This window comes from Salvia miltiorrhiza, chromosome 7 (assembly GCF_028751815.1).
Source record: "Salvia miltiorrhiza cultivar Shanhuang (shh) chromosome 7, IMPLAD_Smil_shh, whole genome shotgun sequence".
NCBI classification, from domain to species: Eukaryota; Viridiplantae; Streptophyta; class Magnoliopsida; order Lamiales; family Lamiaceae; genus Salvia; species Salvia miltiorrhiza.
The window spans coordinates 34,487,228-34,514,695 of NC_080393.1; the positions used below are offsets into that span (position 1 = coordinate 34,487,228).

A 27,468-nucleotide genomic window follows, 5' to 3' on the forward strand; every position below is an offset into this window, starting at 1 on the left:
ACACTCTGGTCTAATGCATATAGGTGCACAGCAAACCTACCAACCCACTCTGAGTTGGATTTCTCTCTTGGCTTACCAGGTGCCAAAGAACCGATCTGTTTAGTTTTCCTGGTACTAAACAACCACTATTGGCTTACCGGGTGCTAAGGAACCTAACTGTTTAGTTTACCTGGTACTAAACAACCACTCAAATACTCTTTTCTCTCGGTTGAAAAGGGGTTTGGACTCTTCCAACTAAGACTACTGAGAACATGCTCTCAAGTAATCTGTTATAGGCTAAAGATAAAACAAGAAATGCCTAGATCACTAAGAGAGTTTAGATAATCAGCTATACTAATTTTACAACAATTGATTACTCTCTTTTTCGATTCGAAATTCTATCTATGGAAATGCTAGCTCATGAATTTGATAGACCTTCAGCGTATGTCTTTGAATCAGTCCCCGCAATTGAAGGTGTTCCTTGAGCTCTATTTATAGGTGAAGTCCCGAATATATCCGTTGGAGAGATGGTCTTTAGGATTTCTGTCATTGTGAGACATTCCGTGCTCTGGGCTGAGGCTTCAATGTGCTTGGCACCTGATTGGTTAAGAGTTTGTGTCCTCTTTGTCCTAGGAGCATGATGCGTTTGTACTTTAGCACCAAAAAGGAAAGTTGGTGTACTGGAAATGACGATCTTTATATCTGCTGCATTTAATGTTTTGTCCTTTGCTTGACAAGTCGTTGACTTCAGTTAAGTTGTCCTTTGTATCACCAGTATCTTTCCTCAGTTGTTCAGTCTTCAGTCGAGCTTTGATCTTCAACGTCTTCAGTTTCTTTGGTCTTCATCATTGAGAAACTTCAGCTGCCAGTTACCTACATTCTAGCTAAAAGATTGAACTCTAACAGTTGAGTTCAAACAAGAAGTCTAGTTTAGAGAAAATAAATCTAAGAGTTTTGGGATCATCAAAACTGGAATATGATATTTCTTCAATTTCCAACAATTTCCCCCTTTTTGATGATGTCAAAACCTCACAAAAGTTATGAAGGTAAAGAGACTGAAACAGGTTTCAAAGGGAGTTATATCAGTTCCCCTTGAACATTATAATCCTATAACCTGCAGTCAAAGCAACCTAGTAACTGAACATATTACAACTCAAACAAACACACAACTTCAAAAACAGGCATCAGAGCATATGCATGCAAATGACTTGAGAAAATAAACACAGAGCCTGGACAAAGAGTTGTTGTCATCAGGTTGATGGAACAATTCTTTTCTTATACTCCCTCCGTCCACGAATTAAAGCCCTACTTGCACTTAAAATTTTGTCCACCAATTAAAGCCCTATTGTGCCTTATGTACCTTTTTACTCTTCTTCTTTTACTATATTTACTACCCTTTGCCACTAATGGACCCACCTTACAACAACTTTATCATTTTTATATTCTATATTTATTACACTTTATCACCAGTGGACCCACCACACAACACCTTTAACACTTTAGTCAACTACTTTATCACTTTAGTCAACTACCCTTATATTTCATCCACAACACCTTTTTCAGCTTTCTTAGTCTATGTGCCCACCCTCAAATGGGGCTTTAATTTGTAAACGGAGGGAGTATAATCTTTGAGAGGTTGATTAGATATCAATTTCAAAAGAGCATACACTGCACAAGGCAGATACAGAAAAGCTAAAAACATAAGGACAAACATAAACTAAGGTTTGTGCTCTTGCTCTCCATCAGTCTTCAGTTGGTGTTGATCTCCATCTTCGTCTTTTTGTTCCGGTGCTTGCTCTTTCGCTCTTGCTCTCTGTTGTCCTCTTCCTTGATCTTCTGGTGATCCTACTGCTTCATCATCTTCAATCTCTTTTCATATCGGCTTCTTCTTTCCACTTTCCCTCTTTTTGGCATCATCAAAATAATAGATGACTGATGGGAGGAGTTTTGGAGGAACAACCGATACCCAGTTCCGTTTCTGGTCCTGCCAATTGCTCATGAGAATATTCGAGATGAGTTTGAGCAGATTGGCCTTGGATGGAGGAGGATGAAGGAGCTGAGGGAGATGATGAGAAAGAGTAAGAGAAAGAGGGAGAGGGAGAGGGAGAGATGAAGGGGGCATATGGGAGTGAGTATGCAGAGCCTAAGGTAAAAGAAGTAGGGCAAATTGTAGCTCTGCATACGGACGTGAAAAAGTCTCAGGACCAATTGCATTCGACTTCTTCGCTCATGGGAAAGTACTAAAATATGAGACGGTCAAAAAAGGAAAGTTGGATATTAAAAGTTGGGACGGGGGGAGTACATTTCTTCATATGAATAATTATTTTTTTCTTACGACGATAATTACTTGACTAGATAATTAAAAGTATGCAATAGAAAATAAAAGAAATAGGGAAGAAGAATTCGAGCAGCAACAATAGTGAACCCAGGCTGCCTTGTCGGAACGGTGAGGTCTCCAATCGAGCATCATAGCATCGCTTATGCAATCCACCTTCACAACTTAAATAAAAGGGAAAAATACCTCAATTCCCATTTCTTGGATCCAATCATTCCCCTATTCAAGAAAGCAGATTATGGCTGCCTTGGCACCAGGGATTCAGTTGAAGCTCTTGGATCCAATCATTTAGGGGGCGTTTACTTTGCATGATTGAGTATTTTTATCCTCAAAAGTAGGATTATTTCAATCCCACCCTTTTGATGAGATAAGAATCAAGCAAAATTAGCTTAAATGATAAAAATAATCAAGGGCATTGGGATATCCCAAAGTTTCAATCCAACAAGCTAAATAAGGGATTAGACTTACTATTTTTATCTATCAAGGCTAATCCTTCAAAGTAAACGCCCCCTCATAATCCTCTCCTACCTCACCCTGGGGCATATATTGGCGCTGGAGAAATCCAGGGCCTCTGAAACCTTGGAGAACAAATTTCGATGATGAGAACTAGGGCCCGGTCGTGAACCACCACATCTGGTACATCTGCACTGTTTCTGGTGGAGTTGGCGACGCCGAAGAGCACACTGGTGAAGGAGGGAGAAAATCGCGAGAAGAGGGGGAAGAGAAAGAAAATTGGAGGGGACGAAATGGCTGTTGATATTAGGATTTAGGGTGGGGAGGGGGCGCGGATCAAGGCGTTGGGTTAGGGTGCGGGTCGAACCCGTCTCACTGATAAGACTAAGTGTTTATGAGTTTTTGCATAGATTTGGAAAATACCAACTAGAGTGCAACATGCTAAAATCTAAGTCTATGAGACAAAAATTTTAATAGATACTATGAAGAAGTACTTGGTATTCCAGATGACGTGTTTATCCCATTTGAGAAAAAGGTTTTCTGAAGATGGAGTCGCAGCTAAAGAAGGAGTTCCAGCCGAAGTCAAGATCTAGAGGAACCAACTGATAAAGAAGATTCGGCTTAAAAGACTCAACAAACTCAGAAGACTTGGCGTATGTGCAAATTCAACTGAGTAATAAGGAAGCAGCTGATCAAAAATTTGTAGCTGATTTACTGTCCACAAACTGTGGATCCAATACAGATTATTTGTACATGACATACAACAAAAAGGAAATCCGAAGTTGCAAAGTTCACAGCACAAAGTTGCAGACTCGGTAGCGATATTTCAAAAGCAATCCAACGAGAAATTTTTCAACGGTCAATAGGTCGAAATTAAAGAAGAGTTTTCTCCAACGGCTCTATTCAATTTCCATCTATAAATACGATGAAAGATCAAGATACATGTGGGTCTGGACGCTATTGTATTGCTTCCTTAAACTTTTATGGTTATTTTTATACAACAACAACGATCCAAAAAGGAACTTGATCTTGATTGTAATATTTCAAATTTATACTTGTGTTCGTATCTTAGATAATATTTGAGATTTTACATATAGTATAATTTCAAATTTAATTTAATCGTAGATTATGAGTAATATTTTATAAGAAAAATGACATTGATTTACACGTAAAGGCACATTTTTTTTACTAGTACCTATAAAATTTAAAACAAATATATATATATATATATATATATATATATATATATATATATAGGGAATGGATCAAAAAAGAATGCTAAATGTAGAGAGAATGAAGAATCAATCCTAATCATTAAAATTAGTGGATCCAACGGATCACATTGATGCGAATTTTTTGTTGTGTTTTAATTTCAAAAGGATATGTTAGTAATTGTCCTATATAGTAACTGCTTATGCCTACAATTAAGATATATTACATATCTTACGAATCTTTGTATTTATGGAAAATTGGTTCAACTAAATCTTTACGTCAATTTAATTTAAGTTGTTGCTTTCTTTGTTCCCTCACATATTTGATTTTTTTCGGCAATATCATATTAAAAAAGAAAATTATTTATTTCAATTGATGATTCTCGTAAAAAAAATCAATCATCATTTACGTCAATTTAAGATTGCTGCTTTATTTGTTCCCTCACATATTTTATCTCTTTCAGCAATATCATAATAGAAAAATATATATATTTTTTATTTCTTTCAATTGATGATTCTAGTAAAAAATCCAATCATCATTTACGTGTTCAATATATTTTTATTTTATTTTGTTATTATATTGAAATTGATATTTTAACATCATATGATTTTTTGCGAGAAGAATAGAATTCTACTTATGTTCATAATTAAAATAAAAATACTTAACGTATATATATTTGTTATTTAAAAAATTTAACGTGTATTTATTTGTAAAAATAATTAAATTAATTCAGCTAATAGGTCCATATATATGATAAAAAAAAAAATTCAAAATATTATTATGTTGTTCATCAATTTTTCCTCTATATTCATACAAAATATATTATACGAGTTATTTAGTGACATGTTCAGTATTGCACAATAATTATTCATCAAATTAATTGAGTTGTTCATTATATTATATATATTATTCAATATATCATGCGTATTATTCTGCACAATTGGTATATCGTCCACTGATTAACTCGTTGTTTGGAAGTTCTAATAGTTTAGGACCTCACAATAATTATTCATTAAATTAATTGAGTTATTCATTATATTATATCGGTTATTCAATATCTTATGTATATTATTATTCGGAAGTTCTGATAAATTATTCAGTTCTATGTCTTATGATCTCAAAATACTATGATTAATCATGCCAATCGAACCATCTGTTATGTTGTTTAATTTTCTATATAAGATATTTTATTGACTAATTACAACCCTACAAATTCACATTCCAAACAAAAATCAAGTCAAACAAATGAAAATATATTGTTACAAAATCTAGATCTTCATGGTATTCTTGTATCTTTGTAGTATTGTTACGAAGAATGTATACTTCTGATTTTGGTACGACCAATCCGTTGGCTCTAAAGTTTGAATTTTACATCCTCGACGTTTTGTTCCTTGGCCAAGTCACCATCATTTTTCTTCGATGATCCCTCGCCACCCTCGTTGTCAAATATACTGAACAACAAGACGACATTTCCTGAATAAAGTTAAAAATATTCTGAATGTAAACTACTATTTCGCTGAATAACTTGACAAACAAACTGAACAAATAGCTTACGCAAATACTCAAATACTCAAACAAGACAGACTCTGAATAACTTATCAAATATACTGAACAACAAGACGACATTTCCTGAATAAAGTTAAAAATATTCTGAATGTAAACTACTATTTCGCTGAATAACTTGACAAACAAACTGAACAAATAGCTTACGCAAATACTCAAACAAGACAGACTCTGAATAACTTATCAAATATACTGAACAATAAGACGACATTTCCTGAATAAACTTACGTATATTCTGAATAATATCAATATTAGTGATATACAGAATGCGCACGCAAATACTCATACAAGAGCAATTTCAGCAATCAACTATCAATTTGAAGAAAAAAAATGAGTTTGTTGTGTGCACTTCCACACAAATTCTTAAAAGAAATGCAAGTGAGAGAAAAGAGGGGTACTCAAATCCACCTTTATTCATATCGATGGAGACAGACACCGGTTCCAAATCCGAATTCATCTTCTGTGAGAAACTCTTTTATGAGCCACAAGAAACGGTGAATTTGCAGATTCCACAGAAGACAAACAAAGAATTGAGATCGCGCATGCAATAGCGACGATCAGCCACAACACGTAGCTCGCCATTTATTCTTCAATTTTAAACTGTATTCCTACGTTTTCTTTCACTGTCAGTTGCCTCCCTCCACCATTATTCAATAAACCACGAAAAAAACTCTAATTTTGGTCCACAATTCTTCCATTATTCTTCACAAAAATTTCGCACTGTTCAGAAAATTTCGAACAAGCAAGTAAATAAAGTAAACACTTACACTCTTTTCACGGAGCGCCGCCGGAAACCACACGACTCAAGTCGCCGGTGATATTTCACACACCAGAGTGGAATCACCGCTGCTCTGTAGATGGGTAGTCAACGTTTCTGTATGCCTAGGGTTAGAGACGTGGTGGAGGTGGTTGGTAAATGGAGCAAATTAAGGGATTTATTTTTGGCTGATTATTCAATAAAAAATATGATACCAATTATGACCCTCACCGAATTTACATCCAATTTTTCAGCCCTTTAATTGAATTAAAAAACCGAAATTATGAAAATTCAAAATCTGATCTTGGCCGTGGATTTCTATTAGACTAGTGGTTAAGATATGTTCTTTAATCTTTACTCTAAAGGGATTCTTTATAGATCTCAACCCTATATATATATATATATATAGGGTGCGGTTATAGTGAGAACCACAGTTATCGTGAGAACATAAGAACCAATAAAATTACTGCATCTGCTATACAAATTAATGCATCCGCTATTAAATTTAATGCATCCGAAAAAAATAATTTTTTTGCTCCCTTTAGGATTCGAACCCAGCACCTGCATCCATCCACCAAGATGATGCATCCACCGTAGATCTTGATGATCGAATGACTTAAAATGGTTCTCCGTTCTTATTTTATTAGTGGTTCTTATTTGAACCTCTCCCTATATATATATATATATATATATATATATATATAGGGAAGTGCTAAAATAAGAGCATTTCTTAATATATAAAAAAAGAATAATTTTCAGCCCTTAGATCATCAAGATCTACGGTTGATTCGTAAACATGTTGGATGAATTTATGGTCCTGAGTTCGAATCCCAAAGGTAACAAAAATTTATTTTTCACAATGCATACCTTTATACAACGAATTTATACGTGTTCTACATAAAATTCATACATTAAAAATTATTTTTATTTTTTATTTTAATATATGCTCTCACGGTAGCCCACCCCTATATATATATATTGTCATAATGTTTTACTAGTAATTTTGTGATATTGTCACCATACATTACTAAAGAGTTGATAGAACTGCATTAATTGCCACCTATTGAAGGGAGCTCAACTTTTCACCTTTAAATTTATAGATTTTTTGTAACACTAAAATATCAGTGTAGATCGAACGGCTTAATTAACCTTCAAAACCGTGCAACAGAAGAAGAATTCGAATGCGAGTCATGCGACTGATTCTCATTTCTCAAGAGTCATCATCAATAATAGTATTTCATATGCAAGTAAGCAGATCACTCCCCTTTTTTTCACTTTTTATTTCTTACATCAGTAATTTTTAGTTCTTGGGCAGATCAATCAAAATGTTGGTGTTGAATCCCTCTCTTAATGGTCTTTGGGTGCTGCATTAGATAATTTAATGCGTTCGTTTCCAGTTAACATGAATGCGACTATTACTGGTGAAGGAAAAGAATCAGCATTTCTTTTAAAGGGGAAAAAAAAAAGTGGATCTTTCCTTTTTGTTTATATACTCTTAGCTCAGTTCTAGAATCCATTAGGTCAATTTGTTCTGCAATTGTAAATTTTTCTCTAAAGATCCGCCATTGGCGTTGTGTTTTTTATTCCTATTTATGGGAATGTAATAATTAATGTGCAGAATTGATGGATCATACCGAGACAATAAAAGGAGAATTGCAGCCAACTTCACCAAGCTGGACGATCGATGTTTCAGATGTGAGGTTTATGTCCTCAAATAACTATATGTATAAGCTTAGTTTTGTTTTAGGTGTTTCAGTAGATAACAGCTCTTTACTAAATCAAATACTTATATTATTATCCAATATTGACAGATAAGGACTATTAAGGTGAGCAATGTCTCACTAGATGTGTCCGAACGAGATATATTTGAGTTGTTTACATTTTCTGGAAACATACAGTATATTGAGATGCAGAGGTGAGTGTTTGTTTAGCTCGTAATGCAGTTAAAAATGGGGGTGTGTTAATCTTGTTACATTCTTCAGGGAAAGTGAAACCACTCAGGTTGCTTATGTCACCTTCATGGATCCTCAGGATGCAGAGAGAGCTGCCCTTTTGACAGTAAGCATCCATCATTAGCTATGAATTGTTGAGGAAAATAGAGTGATACATACTTATCTCATTTCCCTTTGTTGGCTGATGAGTCAGTTGAAACATTTTAGATACTTTTTCCAAAAGGAAAAAGTGGAAGTGAGAGGGCACTGTCGCAAAATCCAAGATTAATTCAAATCAAATATATGTATGTGGCAACAGCAATTCTAGGACAAGATATATAGCTACTTATTAAGATGGTAACTCAGTATATTTTCAGGGATCCAAGTTAGCTGATCTCTATGTGTCGATAACTCTGATTAAGAATTATCAACTGCCTCCAGATGCTGCTACCTTGACATCAGTGAGTTAACTCTACTTGCACTTTATGTAGTTTACAACTCGAAACTAAAATATGCGTTGACTGTGGCCTTTTCTTGCTTTCTTTCATTGAGCTTTGGCATCTAGATATCTCGTTTAGTTTTGGTAAATATAGAATTTTTGCTTGCATTGAAGTCTCCCAAGTCAAGTGCTGTGAAGAAGGCTGAGGATGTGGTGAGCACCATGCTAGCTAGGGGGTTTGTCTTGGGAAAGGATGGCCTCAGAAGGGCAAAGTCGCTGGATGAGAAGCACAAACTGACAGTAAACGCGTTGGCTACCGTTGCTTCCCTTGATAGAAGAATTGGGCTGAGCGAGAAGCTAAGCATGGGCACAGCTGCAGTAAACGAGAAGGTGAGAGAAATGGATGAGCTGCTGCAAGTATCGGACATGACAAAGTCCGCCTACGCAGCTGCTGAGGAGAAGGCCAGCAGTGCAGGATCTGCCATCATGAACAATCGCTATGTCTTGACCGGAGCTTCATGGGTCACGAATGCATACATAGCTGTCACAAAGGCGGCCGAGGATGTAGGGGCCATGACAATGGAGAAAGTGGAGAAGGCCGAGGAGGAGAAGAGGGAGACCCTACGAAGAGAGGGGGAGGCAATATATTCCCAGTTCATCAATGCCAGTCGCCGCGACTTGTCTCCAGCCCTTCCTATCACTTCAGCTCATGCCAGTAGCAACCATTTCTGATTGCTTTATGTTTTACCAACCAAAAATTTGACATTCTTTATCATAACAATGACTAAAAGATGTAAAAAAAATTACATCCTTTGGGAATACCGCAATTACATGAGTGGTAAGTAGTTTATGATGAGTTGAAAAGAATAACATCACCCTACAGTTATCAGGGGCTGCTTACAGTAAGAATGTATTGTGTTGCTTACAAATTCTATTCCGATTTACAATGTTGCTTGTATTGGCTGTTTATGACGATCTGTATACATGAAAGAATGATACTACTGCACAAAAGTTATTGGCCTTCAAAATTTGTTCATGAATGCTACAAGCCTACAGCTACTACAGGTACTTCACCAACCATTCCATACTCTGTCACAGAATAAACATTTAATCAGACCAAAAATTAAATTTCAAACAAACAGAATATGAGAAATCTACAATTAACAAATACCTTAATGCATTCTGGTAAATCTTTATCATTGTGTCTTGCATGAATCTGCGTAGTCAAGGTATGAGATTCATCAACAAAAACTCAAATCGTCGTACCAACCATCGAATTTCATTTTCATGCTTCTATACCTTAATTCATCATAACATCAAAAATCAAATACTCGGAGTTAGAAGCAAGACTGTAAATGCCTACCTTTGTGACTAGGTGGCAGGAAGCATCTTGATCCGCGGCAATTGAAGCAATAATAACGAGTCCAGCTGCCACAGTTGATGGCCAATAGCAGAGCTGCTGGTGGCCCATCAGTGTGAGTACTGCTAGGTATTTGGCTGTCTTCCCTACGTTCTCGTTAGCTTTTGCAGCTTTAAGGTAGAACCTGTGCACATTCAAAGTCGAAACTGCCTGAGAAAACGCTCGCTTGTTTCCAAGATTAGATTAATGCGAGAAGCAAATTCTGTACCAGAGGAAGTTGTACACGGTGGGAAGGAAGCATTTGAAGTTGAGGATTTCCTGCACTAGCCACTCCATAGCCACCACTTCACACCGGGTATATATAGTGCTACCGACGTAAAACGACTTCTTCCGGACACTGACATAAATATTATTCAAGTTAGAGATCCATAACAATACTAGATCAAGGCTTAGGTTTTCCTGTTGATATTACATCATTTAGTAAACAAAACATTTTTGTGTCATGTACACACAAGGTATACATACATCACATCCAGTACACAGACCTTCATCCAGATATGAAAATGTAATTCTACAAGAAAGTGCGTTAGATTCATTAAGGTTCTGTTTTGAGTTAATAACAATTCCATCTCCTTGTCATTCTTAAAACAGAGCAACATTGACAGAGGAAGATTGATCACTTTGACTATACACACAAATAACAAGTAGATAGTTAGCCAAATAACTAATGATACTTGGTCTATATGAACTATAAGTCTAGGAAAATACAACCTAAATGAGGCACATAAACAAAAGCAACATGAGTTTGTACAGTAGGACTTATCTTGGTTTTGCTAATAAACATTTCCCAGGTCCATAAAATATGGTCACATTTTCTAACACCTGATTCTCGTAAAATGTGAGATATATATGAATGAATGTTTGTTGTTGGAGGAAGATTTATTTCTCATGGGTTTGTTTCATCATTCGATAGTTATGTTGTGTTTTACGTCAGTCCTGCTGGTAGCAATCTTCATGGTTGAATTAATTTGCAATGACATAATCAAATCTATAGTTTCAAAAGAAATTTTGCAGACCGCCACACATCTACGTAAATAACAGAATAGTGAACACATTAAATCTTTACCAGTTGTAGGGTTGATTTTCTTCAAGTCTGGTGGCTAGAGTGAGGCACGCAATGCCAGCAATCTGAAGATTTCTCACGCTTTTGAAGTATCCCTTACAAAGAAATCTGTCGAGAAGGTTAACTCCTAGAAACATGGTTTCCTGCTGAAGCTCAGTCTTGGTAGCTTGCTGCATGATTAAGTCCAGAATTAAATAATTGACCACCGTATCATCATAAAAAATGCACGTTCCTCTAATAGGATCATACAGGCAAAATATTCTATACAATGGTATCGCCCCCTTTCAAGTAATGATTATGTAGTACGACCTATTTTATATCCTTAATACATAATTTTTTGGGATTGATTACAAATTTTCGTTCATGCTGAATTGATAATTTAAATTTAGAAATGATAAAAAAAAAAAAAGCTCCTAAAAGTCTAAAATCATTTCCCGACCAAACTAGACCATTACTTTCTCATTAGTACTTATATTGTTACTAAGTTTAGCAATATGAATTATGGAGGATGAACTGAAAAGAAAAGTCGGAAGTAATAATCTGCACAGACCTCGACAATCCAGTGGACCATTTGCAATCGTCTGCTGAATGACTAGGTCTCCGTAGGCAGTATCATTACAGTATTCTTCTGCATAATCATGCACATATTCTCGCCTCCTCTCTCTCATCCTCATCATCTTGAAGCTCTCTTCATCTTCTTCATCTTCTAGCCCCAATCCCTAATCCACAAATAATTGCCAAATTAATTGTCATTATTGCAATGGAAAAATAAGCCTTAACTTTTAATTTGCTCGTATGCCTCTAGTAATTAGTATGGATATAAATACACTATTATACCTTCAATTAACACTAATCCTGAATTAGAACATATAAAGATATAGCCACACAAAACGTTCCAGAAGCGTGTCTGAAACGATCATAAAGCGCATTTACTCGGAAGAGTAAATGATGTCCGCGCACGCATTAGTATCACTCTAGAATACGAAGAAACAACTAAATTAATAAGTTAACAAATCATAGAGAATGAGACACTAAAATTCATCCAGACGCAGCAAGTCATCTAATGATCGGCGGTATAATATCTATTTTATTGTAGGAGAAAAATATTCGGAACTCACATTGATTTCATCCGAATTACGATCATCATAGTCTTTAAAGGAAGAGGTCGATCTGCAGAACTGCTGTTTAAATTGCCCGAATAACTCAAACGTAGGCGAAGAACTCTCATCTCCGTACGACCTCTCGGAAAATTGACTTCCGGAAGTAGGAACTCCATATTGATGGCGTATAGTCGGAACTGAATTCAGAATCCGAAACCATAAAAAAAATTCCCGACGACGAGGAGTTATGCTCCTCTTCATCATATACTTCTTCACCACCATTAGTAACGCCGCCGCTGGAGAACTGCTCCGAGCAAGCTAAATCGAAGTCGAATGCGACGAGGTTTGGAGGTCGGATTTCTTCAGACGCGTCTCCACTTTCACTGATTTTGGTTGCTCTCGCTGCGGAATTGAGTAATACGCGACCGTTTTTAGCTGAATTATCCCTTTCAGCTTCGGAAGCTGTAATTTCTTCGCAGGAAATCTCGTTAACGCCAGGAATTTCAAACACGACCTCGCTTTGAGTAGTTCCGGCAGAGCTCTCATTCTCCTTCACCGTCGCGTCGTTCGCGGGAAACGAAAACCGCGAAGCGCTAGAAACTTCAGATTTGGTGACCCCGACTCCAACTTCTAGTTCTTCCACATTCGAACTCTTCAAATTCAAGTCTCTGTTCGTTCCCGAACACGATTCCACGCATGAAACATCCGATAACTCCACCGCTTCATCTTGATTTCTGCTCGCATTCTTAAAATTCTTCCTATAATATGATCTAGTAACAATTCTCTGACACTTGTCCTGAGTTTCCGGCGGATTCAGATTGCTCACCGAGGCGATGCTAGAGTCACACGAGACCTCACTCACTGTTGCAAAATGTGACTCGTTTCCGGAAAACACAACGAGAGGTGAGATGTGAAGCCGCCGCCGGCGACTGAGCTGCGATCGGAGCTGCTTCCGCCTGAAACAGAGCGATTGCTCTTCGATTTCTGAAACATGTTTAGCAGTGAGCTTGCGCTTCATCGCTGAAGGAAGAGTTTTCGCCTCAACAGCGACGCGATCGAATCAGAAGATTGCTGGAGATATCTTTTTCGCGTGAGTTTGTGTGTGTGTGTGAGCGGTTAAGGAACGTTGAGAAGAAGAGAGGTATTTATACGAAGTGGTTGTTATACGTCGGGCCCCACAATCGTCCACATTCACGTGTTCTGTTCTGTACTTGATTACTTGTAATACTATTGTGTATTTTTTTTGTTAATACAGTATATATGCATTTCTATTATTTTTTGCAGTTGAACAAATGACTGACTGGCTGGCTGAGAAAATAACTACAGTGACACTCTTTGTTTCCTTTATTTATAATGTAATTGAATAATTAATTGGCGTGAACTAGTTTGATATACACACTCTGTTTCCATAATAGGAGTAATACTTAAACAAATGAAGACATGTAATTTAGCTTGATTGTTAAGTGCATTGTACCATATATCTAATGTAGTTCGACTTTAGAACCTTCTGATTACTATCCAATTTAAATTTTGCAAGATATTTAATATTCAATCTTGCCTTTTATTTATTCCATACATAAATCAATAAAAATCATCACACGCGTGAAAGTGAATAACTTACTTAAAAGCCTGAACTTGGATACATGAATTAATGATTTTAATTTGGCTTTTAGAAGGATACTTGAGAAGATTGGAACGGTAAAACGGATTCACCTCCCCCTCCTTGTAAACCAGCGTCATAAAAAGAAATACTAGATTTAATCTGTTTTCAAATGTAATACATATAGAAACAAATATTAATTTGGTCCATTTCAGACTACTATACAATTAAACAAAATAACAACTTCGCAACTTAAAGCCTTTACCTAGACCTGAGCCACGAGTGAGGGGATGTGCATAGTGACATAATGAATTAGTGTGTAGTGGCTGCTCTTGCTAAGTTGTAAAATGGAGCAACTCATTTGTAAGCTCCAGAGGCCTTGGTCGATCCAACTTAGCATTTGAAATGGGTTTTTTTTTTTTTAATATTTTATTTATTTATATATGTGTGTGTGTGTATAAATAAGAAATGCAAGAAAAAATATTATACGTACGTTGTTTTAATAACTAAATTGCTTGGCATTTTACATTGATTTGTTAAATTTATGTTATTTTTATCCTATTTTCCTTTTCTTAGTTTATTTTTAATGTTGAATTTGAGTCAATCTTCAAGTTAAAATAAATGTGCGAACTATTAATAATGAAAATTAGTTTATTTGTCTAGAAGATGAACATTTTAAAAATAATAGAAATGCTTAAAAGTATGTTTTTATATGCTTTCAATGTACTTGATGTTGAATTAATTAATTGCGAACAACTATTTATTATATTAAGTGATTGTTAAAAAAAATACAATGAACTGTACGGAATGCTAAAAAAAAAAATTGTTTCGGGGCGTGTAAATCTTTTCAGATATCGTAGTTTAACAAATTCAATTCCCCCTAATGTTAAATCCCGAATCCACCCCTGGCATGAATAAAGTGTGACAAATATAGCCACACAATAATACGAAATGCCGAGTAGTATTGATCAAAATAATTCTAATTACCTCTTCTCTTTAAGTTAGGACTTCTAAGAGCATCCACAATAGGACTTGTGGTGCGACCCGTGCATCTATGTTGGGGGGCAGCAGCTCAGGTATAAGAGCGAGGCACGGAAGGAAAATGTGAAGGCGGGTGTTGTGCATCGCCTTAATAAATGAAAAATTAAATATTCTCTCCGTCCAATAAAAACATGCATAGTTTTTCTTTTTCGTCCATCTCATAAAAGCATGCATACTCTATTTATAGTAATAATTCTCCCACTAAATATCACAATCAATGTGGGACCTTTTCTTCACGCACACTACATTTTATAGAATTTTTAAAAACCTGTGTCATCTCATACTATGCGTGTTTTTATGGGACAGGGGGAGTACTTTTAAATTTAAAATCATTTTTTTGTTATAAAAATTGATTAAATTTTAACTAAATGTAGCTTCATTTTTTTTACACTACACATAGTAGAGAATCCTCACTCTTTGATTTGGGATTTAATACAAAATCAATTTAATGTAACTTCTTTTTATATAATGCACTACACATAGTAGAAAAGCATACGCTTTTCGATGTGGGATTCAATATAAAATCAATTTAATGTGGCTTCTTTCTTATAGTGCACTACACATAGTAAAGAAACATACACTTTTCGACATATGATTCAATACAAAATCAATTTAATGTAGCTTCCAAATAATTTTAATTTCTATTTTACTTTTTACTATTATTGTAATTTGCTTTAATTATTGTATTTTTTTAATTATTGTAATCTTAAAATTTAAATTTAATAAAAATTTTGTTTATAAAATCTAATAGTTATTTTAATGTACAAATACATATAAATTGATGGGAAAATAGAAATTTAAATTAATATTTTTTTGTTATTGTAATTTTTTTAATTAATGTAATGTTGACTTTTAATTTTAATGAAATTTATGTTCTTAAATTCAATGTTTAATTTAATTTAGAAATATATTTAAAATAAGATAAAATGAAAAAATAAAATTAGAGAACATAAAAGTAAAAATACTGTGAAGAAATAACTCTTAAGTTGTGGGGACCACCTAAAAGCCCCTTTAAAGAACACACTAATGTGGATCCTCTAAAACTCATGACAACACCCCCCCTCCCCCCAAATAAAAAACTTTTCAAATCAAATAATGAGGAGTTGTTACCCAGAACCAGAAGTATGACTAATTTTAGACTACAACTTCTTTTTTAATATAAATTTATGGCTTATTTTTTAGAAAGTTATACTACCTTCGTCCCATTATTTATGGCACATAACTTTTCGATACGAAAATTAAGAAAAATAAAATTAAAAAATTAATAGTGTGTTTAAGAATTTGTTCATCACCAATTTGTTCAGCTCGATTTATGCAAAATCCATAAACAAAAGAGATCTGCCCATCGAGAATTCAACTCGAATTCACTGGAATAATTATGCAAAATCCATGAACAAAAATCAAAATAAAGTAGAACTGCCAATCAAGAATTCAGCTGGAATTCACCAAAATAATTATGCAAAACTCACAAACAAAAATCGAAACTAAAAAGATCTGCCCATTGGTTGAAGACAAGAGCGCAACCCAAATTTTGAAGACAAAATTTACCCTTATAACAAGTAGATCTACACATCCCAAATTCAGAAACAAAAAAGCGAAACTCCAGAGGAGACGGTATATCGCGCTACTGAATAGCGCAAATGCGGCGAGGGTGGAGGTGGAATCTAGATTCACCGCTTCCCTAACACCGAATCTGTCGCCGTGCTGTTACTACCACTCAGAGGTGGCAAAGCGAAACTGAGAAGGTGAACATAGAGGAGGCGGTGGAGAAGAGGATGGCTCTCATCGCACTTCGTCGTTGTGCTGCTACTAGGGTTCACTCAAAGGATGGCGCTGCTTGCACTCCGTCGCTATGCCGCTACTAGGGTTCTTCTCTACCGGTGATTTGCTGAATTACAGAGGAGGCGGTAGCGTGGAGCAGGCAGAAGGTAAGGAAGGCGGCGTGGGTGGATGAGGTGACGACGTGGGTGGAAGCGGCGACATGCGGGCGGTGGAGACTAGTGCGTAGAGAGAGAATAGCGGATGTGAAGATGGCAACAAAAATGAAATGATTTTAGGGTAATTGGGAAGTCTGGATTGGGTGGTGTAATTAGGGGTTAATTAATTTGTTAATTGACCCTTATTTTTTTCCAAATAGAAAACGAGCCATTTAGGTTGGGACAAACCAAAAAAGAATACGTGTCATTAATAATGGGACAGATGGAGTAATATGCAATATGGTGTTGTATTTTCGGCCACAATGCCATCTATATGTTTTTTTTTATCACAATGCCATGTTTATGTTAGAATGCATACTTTCATTGTTTGACATGTAATTGTTGATTATTATTATTATTATTATTATTATTATTATTATTATTATTATTATTATCATCATTATTATTATTATTATTATTATTATTATTATTATTATTATTATTATTATTATTATTATTATTATTATTATATTGTAGCTTATCAACAGTGCACATGACCCAACTTAAGTGAAACTATGTTTGAAACTATTGCATGTTCTAATGTCACATTTAATAATTATAATAAAAAAATAGGACGGGGGACTTGAGAATCCGATCTCTCATCTTTAATGATAATACAAATATTATTCAACAATGTGTAGTTCATACGAGTGGAAATAATAGAGACCTATTGTGTGCAGATTGATTGTTAATAAAAATGAGGTAGTATGTAAAGGAAGTGGAAAGTTCCACTATGAAGACAAATAGATGCTTGATTCCAAATATAATATGTGAGCTGCACACGCTTGAATGAGTGGTTGAGCTATCCCAAAAACTGACTCTCTGCAGAGTGTTTCTAACAAGATGGACCAGAACAAAGTTTAATTTGGAAGGAAATAACTCAGCTAAGCTTCAAATGGAATGAAAGAGATTGCTGGATAATATGGAAGAAAAGGATACAGTAGAGGCTCTGCTCGAGCTATATAGAAAAGTTGAAATGGCAGCAGAATTAGAGGCGTGTCACTAGAAACAATGATTAAGAACAAACTTGCTTGCAAATGGTAACCGAAATACACGTGCTTTCCATGCTAAAGCCTCTACAAGAAGGAAGAATGATACAATCAGAGGCTTGACGGACATATATGGTGCGTGGAGAGAGGAAAAAAATGATAAAGCCCAGATCATTAAAGAATTCATTGTCAAGCTTTTCACAACATGCAACCCCTGTCCTAGATGTTCCGGTAAGGAGCTACTAGGGGTAATGTTCTCCATGTTCCTATATGTCCATGTAAGAAGTTGCTAGGAGTACTGTTTCCCTTGTCCTAGATGTCCTGATAAGGAGCTGCTAGGGGTTCTCCATGTCCTAATGTCCAAGTAAGTAGTTGCTAGGGGTAATGTCCCCATCGTTCATATTTTTTATTTTAGTTTTTCACTCTACTACATTATGTTAGTCTTGGCAGCCTTCTTTTTACGAATTATGGTATAGCACGTAACTGGTAGGGACATCCGTATTGTCAAGCTTTCTTTCATTCCGTTTATATACACAAGCATAGAGTGCCAAATTTGGTCGCGCTAGTTGTCTTATACGTGTGAGAAAATGATACTCGCGAGATGTTCACAAGATCTGAGCAAATTGAGTTGTTTTCTGGGAGGGCGGTGCTTTCGCAGCGTCAAGTAGATTGTATTGGTTAATCCTTTTTTGTTATCTTTATCTTCACGTCTTCACGTTGTCAGGTTGGGGCATGTCCCTATACGTCAATATATTGGTATATGCTTGGGTGGTATGGTCTTGTGTCACGTTAGTTCGGCGTACTGAGTTGGGTTGATCAATTCCAACTGTCCTAATTGCTTGGTTTACATCAGTGTCACGATTCCACTGGGTGGCATCTGTCCCAGCTGTATGTTCTGGGATATGTGTCTCATGCTCACGTGCTTTCACAAGTATATATCACGGCTTATAATGTGCAACAAAATTTGATTTGTTATTCCTTACCGATGATGAATGCTGATCCAGATTGATTTTAGTTCCACCAGGTGTGAGTGAGATATTCTCAATATCTAGCATGGGTTTGACATGAGTTCCAAAGAGGTTGGGACGACGTGTTTGAATTGGGGATGTTTGGATCTGGATGAGTCGGGTGAGTAACTTCACGTTATGTTTCTTGAGTAAGAGTATACTTTTTCGCTATTGTGTGATCTGCTCGGCTAAGGCATGGATTCTTGCATTTATCTCCAATTGGATAAGAAGCTCTATTTGGGTGGTGGCCTCGTTCACATCATGTACCTCACTTGGGGTATTCATCGTAAGGCTCGGTAACATATTATTGGAATATTTGATTGCTAGGACCCCACAATGGGCACCAAATGTTGGGGATAGATCTAAAAACTATGGAAGAAGATGTCAGAGTCGTCCTGAACGACAGACACCAGCAACCTGAAACCACAAATACGTTTGAGCTCTCCTAGGAGCACCGATGTGGTTGTCGATGGAAGGGTCTCTAACCCTCTAGTCAGTAATGATCGAGAGGTAATTGATGAAAATTACGTAAAAATTGTAACATAATGAAAAGTTAGTAAAGGATTGAGAGAGTAAGGTTTCTCATATGGGACATCCGAGTGACTAGTCCGACGATTGAATCACAGTGGAGGTCACGTGGAAGCTTGGAGGCGTGGAGAGTAAGAGGGATCGTATAGAATACATAGAGCGTGTGAGAGTTGATGTGAGTATGAACGTGATCTTCATCTATTTGACCTAGAAGGCCTTATGTAAACTAGAGGATGTGGCGGCTAGGATTGCACTTGAACGTGCGTTTGAACCCTAATCGTTTCGATATTTTAGGATTCAATCTCTTCACGTCTTTCCCTACCTTATCTACCAAGCCGACACTCACCTTATGAGTCTACATAACCAGAAATGAGTCTCTTCAGTCATCCACTACAATTTTCACGAGCTTTTAACGAGATTGAACTCGACCACCATTTATATAAATATCAGACGACTCGAGCTCAAGCTCAAACTCAAACTCAAACTCAAATACAATATTATCCAGTGTCATACGAGTGGAGCTTGGGGCTTAGAGCTCGATAAATAAATGATGAGTCATGCTTAAAGCTTGATATTTAAGTGACGAGCCGAACTCAATCAACAAGTCATAAGCCTGAGTCGAGCGAGTCCTAGTACTCGAATCTCGTTTTATAACGTAGTCTTTAATAATCAATGGTATTGTTGTTCTCTTAAGGGAGTAAAAAAGAATATAGTTGGGTAGAGAGTTTTCTTTAATCAAGTGTTTATGACAAATACATCTAGGATTCATTATGCCTATATGCAGCTTCACTACAATATTTCACAGGCCCAAATATGTTGGCCCAATGAAAATCAAATTCTTCTCTAGGGTTTCGATATTGTGCTTTATATAACTCCTGAGCCCCTTCTTCTACTCTCATCGTACGATCTAGCCGGCAAGATTACTTCAAATTCTTTAACAGAGTTGATTTCGTTTGTTTCTTTCTCTTCATTCTTCAATTGATTTTCTGTTTATCTTTGTTACTCTGATGATGTGTTTGAGTAAAGACCTTTTATCTCCTGAGATAAATTTATGTGCTGAATCTATATGGAGACTGAAGAGACTCATTTCTTGTTATGTCAAATTTTGTTTTTAAGTTTTTCTTTCGATTATTGTTATTATTTTCCGAAAGTTTTTGCCTCTAATGATGATTAAAACATAACTTTCGTTCTTCTGAGAATATTTTCGTGCGGAAGATTTATGGAGACCTGAACTGAAGAGGCTCTCAATTTTAGTTATGTTTTATTAAGATTTTTAATAGCTTCATTACAATCTTTTCTCTGAGATGATTTCTGCTGAAACTCGTTCAGATCTCTTGGTCGAAGTCAAATGATAGGGTTTTAATGTTTTTTTTTTTAACAGTGAAATTGTAAAATTTGAATCACTAGAATCTTGTATTACACATTATGGCCTTTTTTCGATTCTATTATTCTCTACTTTGAAATCCAAGGGGATTTATTGTTCTCAGTGATGATGAACTACAGATGACGAGTCTGATATCCATTCTTATAATATTGATGACAATTCGAGGCATTTGTCTGAGAGGTTCAATATTGCCCCTTTTTTATAGTTTCTATTTATATTCTGTATGAACTATGTATTAGTAATTTTTGCTTGAAAAATGAACTCTGATGATGATGAATAATTACACTTTCGCCTTTGCTGAGTTTTTATCGTGCGGAAAAATCTTATGGAGACCTGATCTGAAGAGTTCTTATCTCTACATCTTTTCTTCGTCTACTTTTGCAACGTATTAAAAATTCTATCAATGTTCTGAGTATTTGATTATATATTATATAACTCTTGTAATTCCATAAAAGAAAGTATACAATTTTAATTGATTAACATAATGACCCAATGTGTATAAGTAAAACCGTAAATGACGATTCTGCAACGGGCTACTCGATGCCTCTTACTTGAGTAGCCCAAGCATCGAGTAGCCCAATGCAGGGCTTGCCTATTTGAGGGCTACTCGTTTGTTCAAGTATACCTGAGAATCACCTATTTTCTTTTCTTTTTTCTTTTCTTTGAAATTAGATATTTTAATGTTAGTTTTAAATATGTTTATTTAAATTATTAGAAAATTATTTTATTTAAATTTGAGCAATTAAAATTAAATAAAAAGCATAAAAATCAAAATTAAAAAAATCAAGTAGGCTATCAAGTAATTCCAATGTTTAGCTCCCTCAATCGCATACACATGAGAGTTTTTTTTTTTTTTCTTTAATCTTGTAGTAATTTTTATTGTTCTCCTTGATGATAAACAACAGATGACGAGTCTGATATCCCTTCTTTAAAATATTGATAACAATTCGAGGCATTTGGCTCATTGGCTGAGTGGCATAATATTACCCTTTGTTCTAACTAAACCATTTTCACAATTTTTTTCCCATCATTTTTATAGGTAAATTTACTTAACCACATTTGCTCTTAAATGGATGATTGAATAATTGTTTGAATATCATGTTGTAACTTAAATTATATACTAGCTTTATCAAAAATTATTTCAACTATAAGAAATATGTTTTAAAATTTCAAACTATTAGGTTTGTATCTTACTAGCGTTTCACCCGTGCGATGCACGGGATACGTATTTTGTTGAAATTTCATATACTTAATTCATTTTTTTAAATGTACACGAATATTATTAAAATTAAATACAAGTTATAAGATAAGAAAAAAAATTCTTAATTTATTTTAATATTTATCCATTTACAAAAAAGTTCATAGTACGTTTATTATAAGTAGTTGAGTAAGACATCAAATAAAAGTTATAAAATTGTTATACAATTTATATTAATACTAACTATATATATTTTAAGATTAACTTTTTAAATTTCTCAAAAAATATAAAAATAATACTTCCTCCGTCCATGAAAAATATGTCAATTTTGTCATTTGTGTGTCAACCAAAAGTATGACACTCTACTTTTTAGAATATGGTTCCACATATTTTTCTTATCTTTTACATTACAAATACCCCATTATTTACAAAAAAAAAAAGATCACCTTAATTCAATCTCAACCACTCATTTCATATAATGGTGAGACCCTTTCTCAAGTGTATAAAAATCACCATCAATTTTATTATAACTTGTGCCAATCAAAAGTGTCATACTTTTGATGGACGGGGGGAGTAACATATCAAAAGACAACTGCAAACTTTTCATCTTATTATTATAAATTTTTGAAAGACTTCTTTATATACAACATTTGTAGTAGTCGAATAACCTACCTTGTCTTTATTACATATCAAGATTTTAGACATTTTCAGCTTGTAACTCTAAAAACAGCTACATAAAATTGACCATGCCTAAAAATAGACTTCTTAAAAAACAAACTCACGTGAGAAAGTGATTGACCTTGACTTTTGTCTATAGTCATTGCATAAGAAACTATAGTAACAAACTACCGCCGTTGAAACTTGAACGGTAGTCTTGGATCAGCTGGTTCCGGTGTCATCCTTAGTATCAGGACTTGATGTTCTGCATTATGGCCCGTGAGAATTTTCCCTTTCAAAACATGTATACCGAGTTTTGGGTGCAGTGTATAAAGCTGTTGTTTTTGGCTACTGCTTCGGATCCCATTGTCAGTTCTCATCAAGTTTTAGAATATATTAAACGCATTCAATTGTATGACTACAAATATACCAAAAAGTAGATTTAGTCAAATTTTAAAAGAAAATTTTGGTTAAGGAACATCCATAAGTAAGTGACTTATCTACATCCTACACAAGCATATTATAAAAATAATTTTATAGAAATCTATAGAAACACAAAACCACAAAAGTCTTTACAATGTCACAGACATTGCAATCATGGTGAAGAAAAAAAGCAACAGAGAGTAAATGCATGAGTTTCAACCAGATAAACTTATACAATATTATTGGAGTCAATCATCCGAAAGAATTAAAAACCAAAGGAACATTATAGATGGAAATATAAACTTTAGAAATCATAGATCAAATAATCAAAGGTGTGACATTGTTTAAACTCTTAGAGTCAAGTCAGATATAAATAAAAAGAAGAGACTCGAACAATCTTAGTGAACTGGATTGTTTAATGAAATATCTACAATTAACTATTTAGAGTGATTTTAGTGCAAGCTGAGATGTTAATTTCCACAATAAAGTATTTAGTACTCCCTCCGTCCCGTTAATAATGGCATGTTTTCCTTTTTGGGCTGTCCCGTTATTCATGGCATGTTTCCTATTTTGGAAAAAATAAGGGATTGATTAATGTTAATTAAAATCCTAATTAAAAGCCTAATTAAACACTTAAAAAAGAATACTCTCACTCTTAACACACACTCTCTCTCTCCCAATTACTCTCACTCGCCGTCTCTCCTCCTCCTCCACGGCGACGGCGACGACTTCGCATCCACCCGCCGCCTTCTCTTGCCCTCTCTACCCTCTTCTTCATCCCTCCACCACCATCTCTTAAACCCTAGCGCGGCCTCCACCCGCCGCCTTCTCCTGCCCTCTCTACCCTCGTCTGAGTGTGACGCCGCCGCCGCCTCCTTCGTCACCGAGTGAAACCCTAGCACCAGTGCGACGCCAGATCTGAGCGGCTCCATCGTCGCGCCTCCACACCTCCGCCGCCTGCTCCAGATCTGATTCTTATTTTTGATTTCGTCGATTTCATGATTTTTGTGGAATCTTATTATTGATTTCATACAATTTCTGGAATCTTATTCTTGATTTTTGCTGATTTCCTGAATTTCATGAATTGTGAATATTTGTTGATTTTTAGGATCTTTATTGTTGCTTGGTGAATTTTGTTCTGGTATTTTGATTCTGTTTTGTATTGATTTCGTGAATTTCACCAAGTTCATGAATTTTTGATTTTTCACCCTAGTTCATGTTCTTCCTAATTCCCAGTTCGTGAATTTGTGAAATTAATGTTAATGTTAAGAAATGATTAATTAATTACAGATTTTAAATTTATTTAATGAATCAAGAAATAAATGTTTTTATATATTGATAAATTAGAAATAATAAATAATCCCTAAACACAATTCTAATCATGTGGACCATACACCTTTATTCCCTAATTTTCTTCTCCTTAATCTCCGTGCCGAAAAGAAACGTGCCATTAATAACGGGACGGAGGGAGTATTGATTATTATGCATAATTAATGGTGGTAGCTTTTGTTAGAGCCAAGTCAGATATAAATAAAAAAGAAGAGACTCGAACAATCTTAGTGAGTTGGATTGTTTAATGAAATATTCACAATAAACTGTTTCGAGTGATTTTAGTACAATATGAAATGCTAATATCCACAATAATGCATTTAGTATTGATTATTATGCATAATTAATGGTGGCATCTTTTGTTAGATATACTGTAACCGCTCCGAAAATTGTAACTGCTCCATATATTAATCAACCTTGTAAATACATAATTACATATTGAGTAAAAAGGCGGGAAAAATTTTTAGCCAACGGACCAGCTTTTATATATGTATAGATGTGTCACTAATTTGGGGTTTAATATGATATATGTCCTTGAATAATTGATTATGTATTACACTCTCACCTTTGATAAAGTATTTAGTTTGCGGAAAAATCTTTTGAATAGTTTTCTTTTATATTTTTTTTATTAGTTTTTCGTGGACTGATCAAGTTTTATTTCAAAGTGTCTACATAACTATGAGATGTTGATTGGTACTAATGAATGGAAGGTGGTATTAATTTAATTATAATAGTATAATTTTGTGTTTAATTTTTGGTAAAGTAACAAAGCAGAACCATCAACCTTCCCCTTCTAAATCCAATGTTATTATCTGCAGCAGCCAACGATCAGTTAATAATAATATAAATGCTTGATGAAAACGAAAACACCAAATAGGGAAAAGCCACTAAAGAAAGAAAGCAAACGAGCTGAAATCCATATTTGAGTTTGGTGGCGATCCAACTCAGTTATCACTTATAACTTCTCCAAATTTGGCCCACTGACTCCATCTTTTTCAAACTCAGGTATAAGAAAGGGGTGTGGTATTTCAACACTCATCATGCACATTACCTGCTTTGATATAACAAGATTTTGGCCCTCACCACATGCTGCAACAATATTTGATAAATTAGTGTAATCCGTTGAAATGCAGCGCACAATCACTCTAGGTTGTTATTTATAATTATTTTATATTATTTTTATAGTTAGAAAAATAATGAAATAATTTATATATAAAAATATTTTTTAATTAGTTTAATTTAATCAAATTAAATTTATGGTACATTTTAAATAATATCTCAACCTCTTTCACCCATTAAAGGTAAATTTTTGGTTTGGATAATAGAATTTTTTTTATAAAAGTTTTTATTTGATGAAGTTTTGAAAAAGATCGATACGAGATTTGAGATTTTAGAAAAAAAAAATTATGTAAATTTGATGTAGGATATAATGGATGATTAATGTGCCTAATTTGCTATTAATTGTATATAGACAAGATTTATTAAACAGTTTTTTAAATTGACAGACAAGAAATAATTTAAGACCACACGTGTCGTTTGAGCATTATTTCATCTGAACCTTGTAAGATAAGATTTGATCATAATTAATTTGGAGCTCAAAAACTACATTTGACTTATGAATGTCGAATTTCTTTTTTTTTTTTGACTTGGGGAGTTGGGGAGGGGGAGCAGTGGGGTTTGAACTTGGGACCTCACAGTTCACACACAAGAGGTCGCACCGCTTGGTGTCCCATTGGGGACTGAAAGTCGGATTTCTGATATCACTATTTAGAGCTTAAAGACCATAATTGATTTGTTAGTATCATATCACTTGGAGCTTTGTAAGATTATAGTAATTGATTTCTAAACATTATCTAGTAAAATACGTATTGGCTAGGATCGTGACACATGTATATCTATAATTGGAAATAATCTGGTAGAGAAGCTGTAGGTATAAAATGTGGAGCGGTGTCTTGCCCAACGGTGTAATAGTAAATTACTTAGAAGTATTGCATATAGGGATGTAGACAAAAGTGAGTAAGATGATCGCCCAGAGCTGTATAAATCCTCACCTTTCAAGCAATGGCCCAATCGTGTCAAGCCCCACCCCTGCAGAATATGAGAATACCATATTTGACATAGGAATACAAATCTCCCTACAAAAGCTAACAAGCCATCGTCTTCCTACTACAGTTACCGTTATCATGCATGGGGAGTACGTGATATAGCTAGAAAAAGACCATAGTACCCTTATTCTCTGTGTCTTATAAATAACACCTCTTTGTAAATTGTAAGGAATCTACTTCTCAGAAATATACATTATTTATTGCTTTCCTCTCAAAAAAATTCTCTTTTTGGCGAACTCTTGCAGGTAATGAAACGGCAAAATATTTAATCCTTATTTTACTATTTAACACCTTGAAAAATCATAATTGACTTCTAAGCATAATATTGTTTGGAGCTTGATTGACCAAAATTGAGCTCTGAATATCATCTTTATGTAGAGCTTGAAGGATGAGAAATAACTCGTCAACATAATTTCGTCTAATGTTTGAAATATCATAAATGCCCTATGAGCATAATCTTGTCAAGAGCTTGACATAGACTTTTGAGCATTGTTTTATCTGAAACTTAATTCACCAAAACTATTGAACTAAATACTAAGCATCATCTCATCTACAGTTTGAGAGAGCATCATCAAGTGTGAAGTACTTGGGCAGCAATTGTATTATGTCATAACAAAACATAAAAAAGCGCTGAAAAATGCTAAAAAAAAATGTTGAAGGAAAAGCTAAAAAAATCGCTGAGAAAAAAAAAACATAAATTAAGTGGTTTCAAACCCAAGTCAACACATAATAATTTCAATGCTATTGCCATTGCACCAATGCTTGTGAATTATTTTGACAAAATCCTTTATTATATACACAATCGGTCTCATACATACATGAGAGCGGTCTCTTATAAGTATTTGTGATAGTTCAAACTTTGGCCTCATGATAATTTTTTAGCCTAAATTTATAATTATTATAAATATAACATATACTTATGCTTGTTACTATAGGCACACGAAATTTATAGGATATAAAAAATATTTTATTAATTTTA

At 34.8% G+C, this 27,468-nt stretch overlaps 2 protein-coding genes and 3 non-coding genes across 8 annotated transcripts; 4 read left to right on the plus strand and 1 right to left on the minus strand.

The window, feature by feature from the left end:
- Positions 1–7,339: 7,339 nt before the first annotated feature.
- LOC130996149 (binding partner of ACD11 1) lies at positions 7,340–9,625 on the plus strand. 4 transcript variants are annotated; one of them, XM_057921656.1, is made up of 6 exons: positions 7,342–7,546; positions 7,918–7,994; positions 8,111–8,214; positions 8,282–8,357; positions 8,608–8,691; positions 8,844–9,625. In XM_057921656.1, the coding sequence occupies exons 2-6, from the start codon at positions 7,923–7,925 to the stop codon at positions 9,399–9,401; spliced, it is 894 nt and encodes a 297-aa protein (XP_057777639.1). In that variant the 5' UTR covers positions 7,342–7,546; positions 7,918–7,922; the 3' UTR covers positions 9,402–9,625. The 4 variants fall into 4 exon arrangements, with proteins under 4 accessions (XP_057777641.1, XP_057777639.1, XP_057777642.1 ...); XM_057921659.1 differs by having other exon boundaries at positions 7,344–7,546; positions 7,918–7,999; XM_057921657.1 differs by lacking the exon at positions 7,342–7,546 and adding an exon at positions 7,590–7,626.
- LOC130994148 (cyclin-SDS) lies at positions 9,502–13,312 on the minus strand (the record flags this gene model as incomplete). Its single annotated transcript, XM_057919178.1, is given in 9 exon segments — positions 9,502–9,758; positions 9,841–9,885; positions 10,033–10,213; positions 10,298–10,426; positions 11,156–11,322; positions 11,703–11,732; positions 11,734–11,871; positions 12,271–12,414; positions 12,416–13,312. Coding segments are annotated over 9 exon segments (1,761 nt in total), but the record flags the coding sequence as incomplete, so codon positions are not given.
- Positions 13,313–20,549: 7,237 nt separating this feature from the next.
- Positions 20,550–20,635, plus strand: LOC130996356 (small nucleolar RNA Z159/U59). The gene has a single exon (XR_009092538.1). It is a non-coding gene; the product is annotated as a small nucleolar RNA Z159/U59 (small nucleolar RNA).
- Positions 20,636–20,874: 239 nt separating this feature from the next.
- LOC130996456 (small nucleolar RNA SNOR75) lies at positions 20,875–20,959 on the plus strand. Its single transcript, XR_009092629.1, has one exon. It is a non-coding gene; the product is annotated as a small nucleolar RNA SNOR75 (small nucleolar RNA).
- Positions 20,960–21,036: 77 nt separating this feature from the next.
- LOC130996357 (small nucleolar RNA Z159/U59) lies at positions 21,037–21,125 on the plus strand. The gene has a single exon (XR_009092539.1). It is a non-coding gene; the product is annotated as a small nucleolar RNA Z159/U59 (small nucleolar RNA).
- The last annotated feature ends 6,343 nt before the right edge of the window (positions 21,126–27,468 follow it).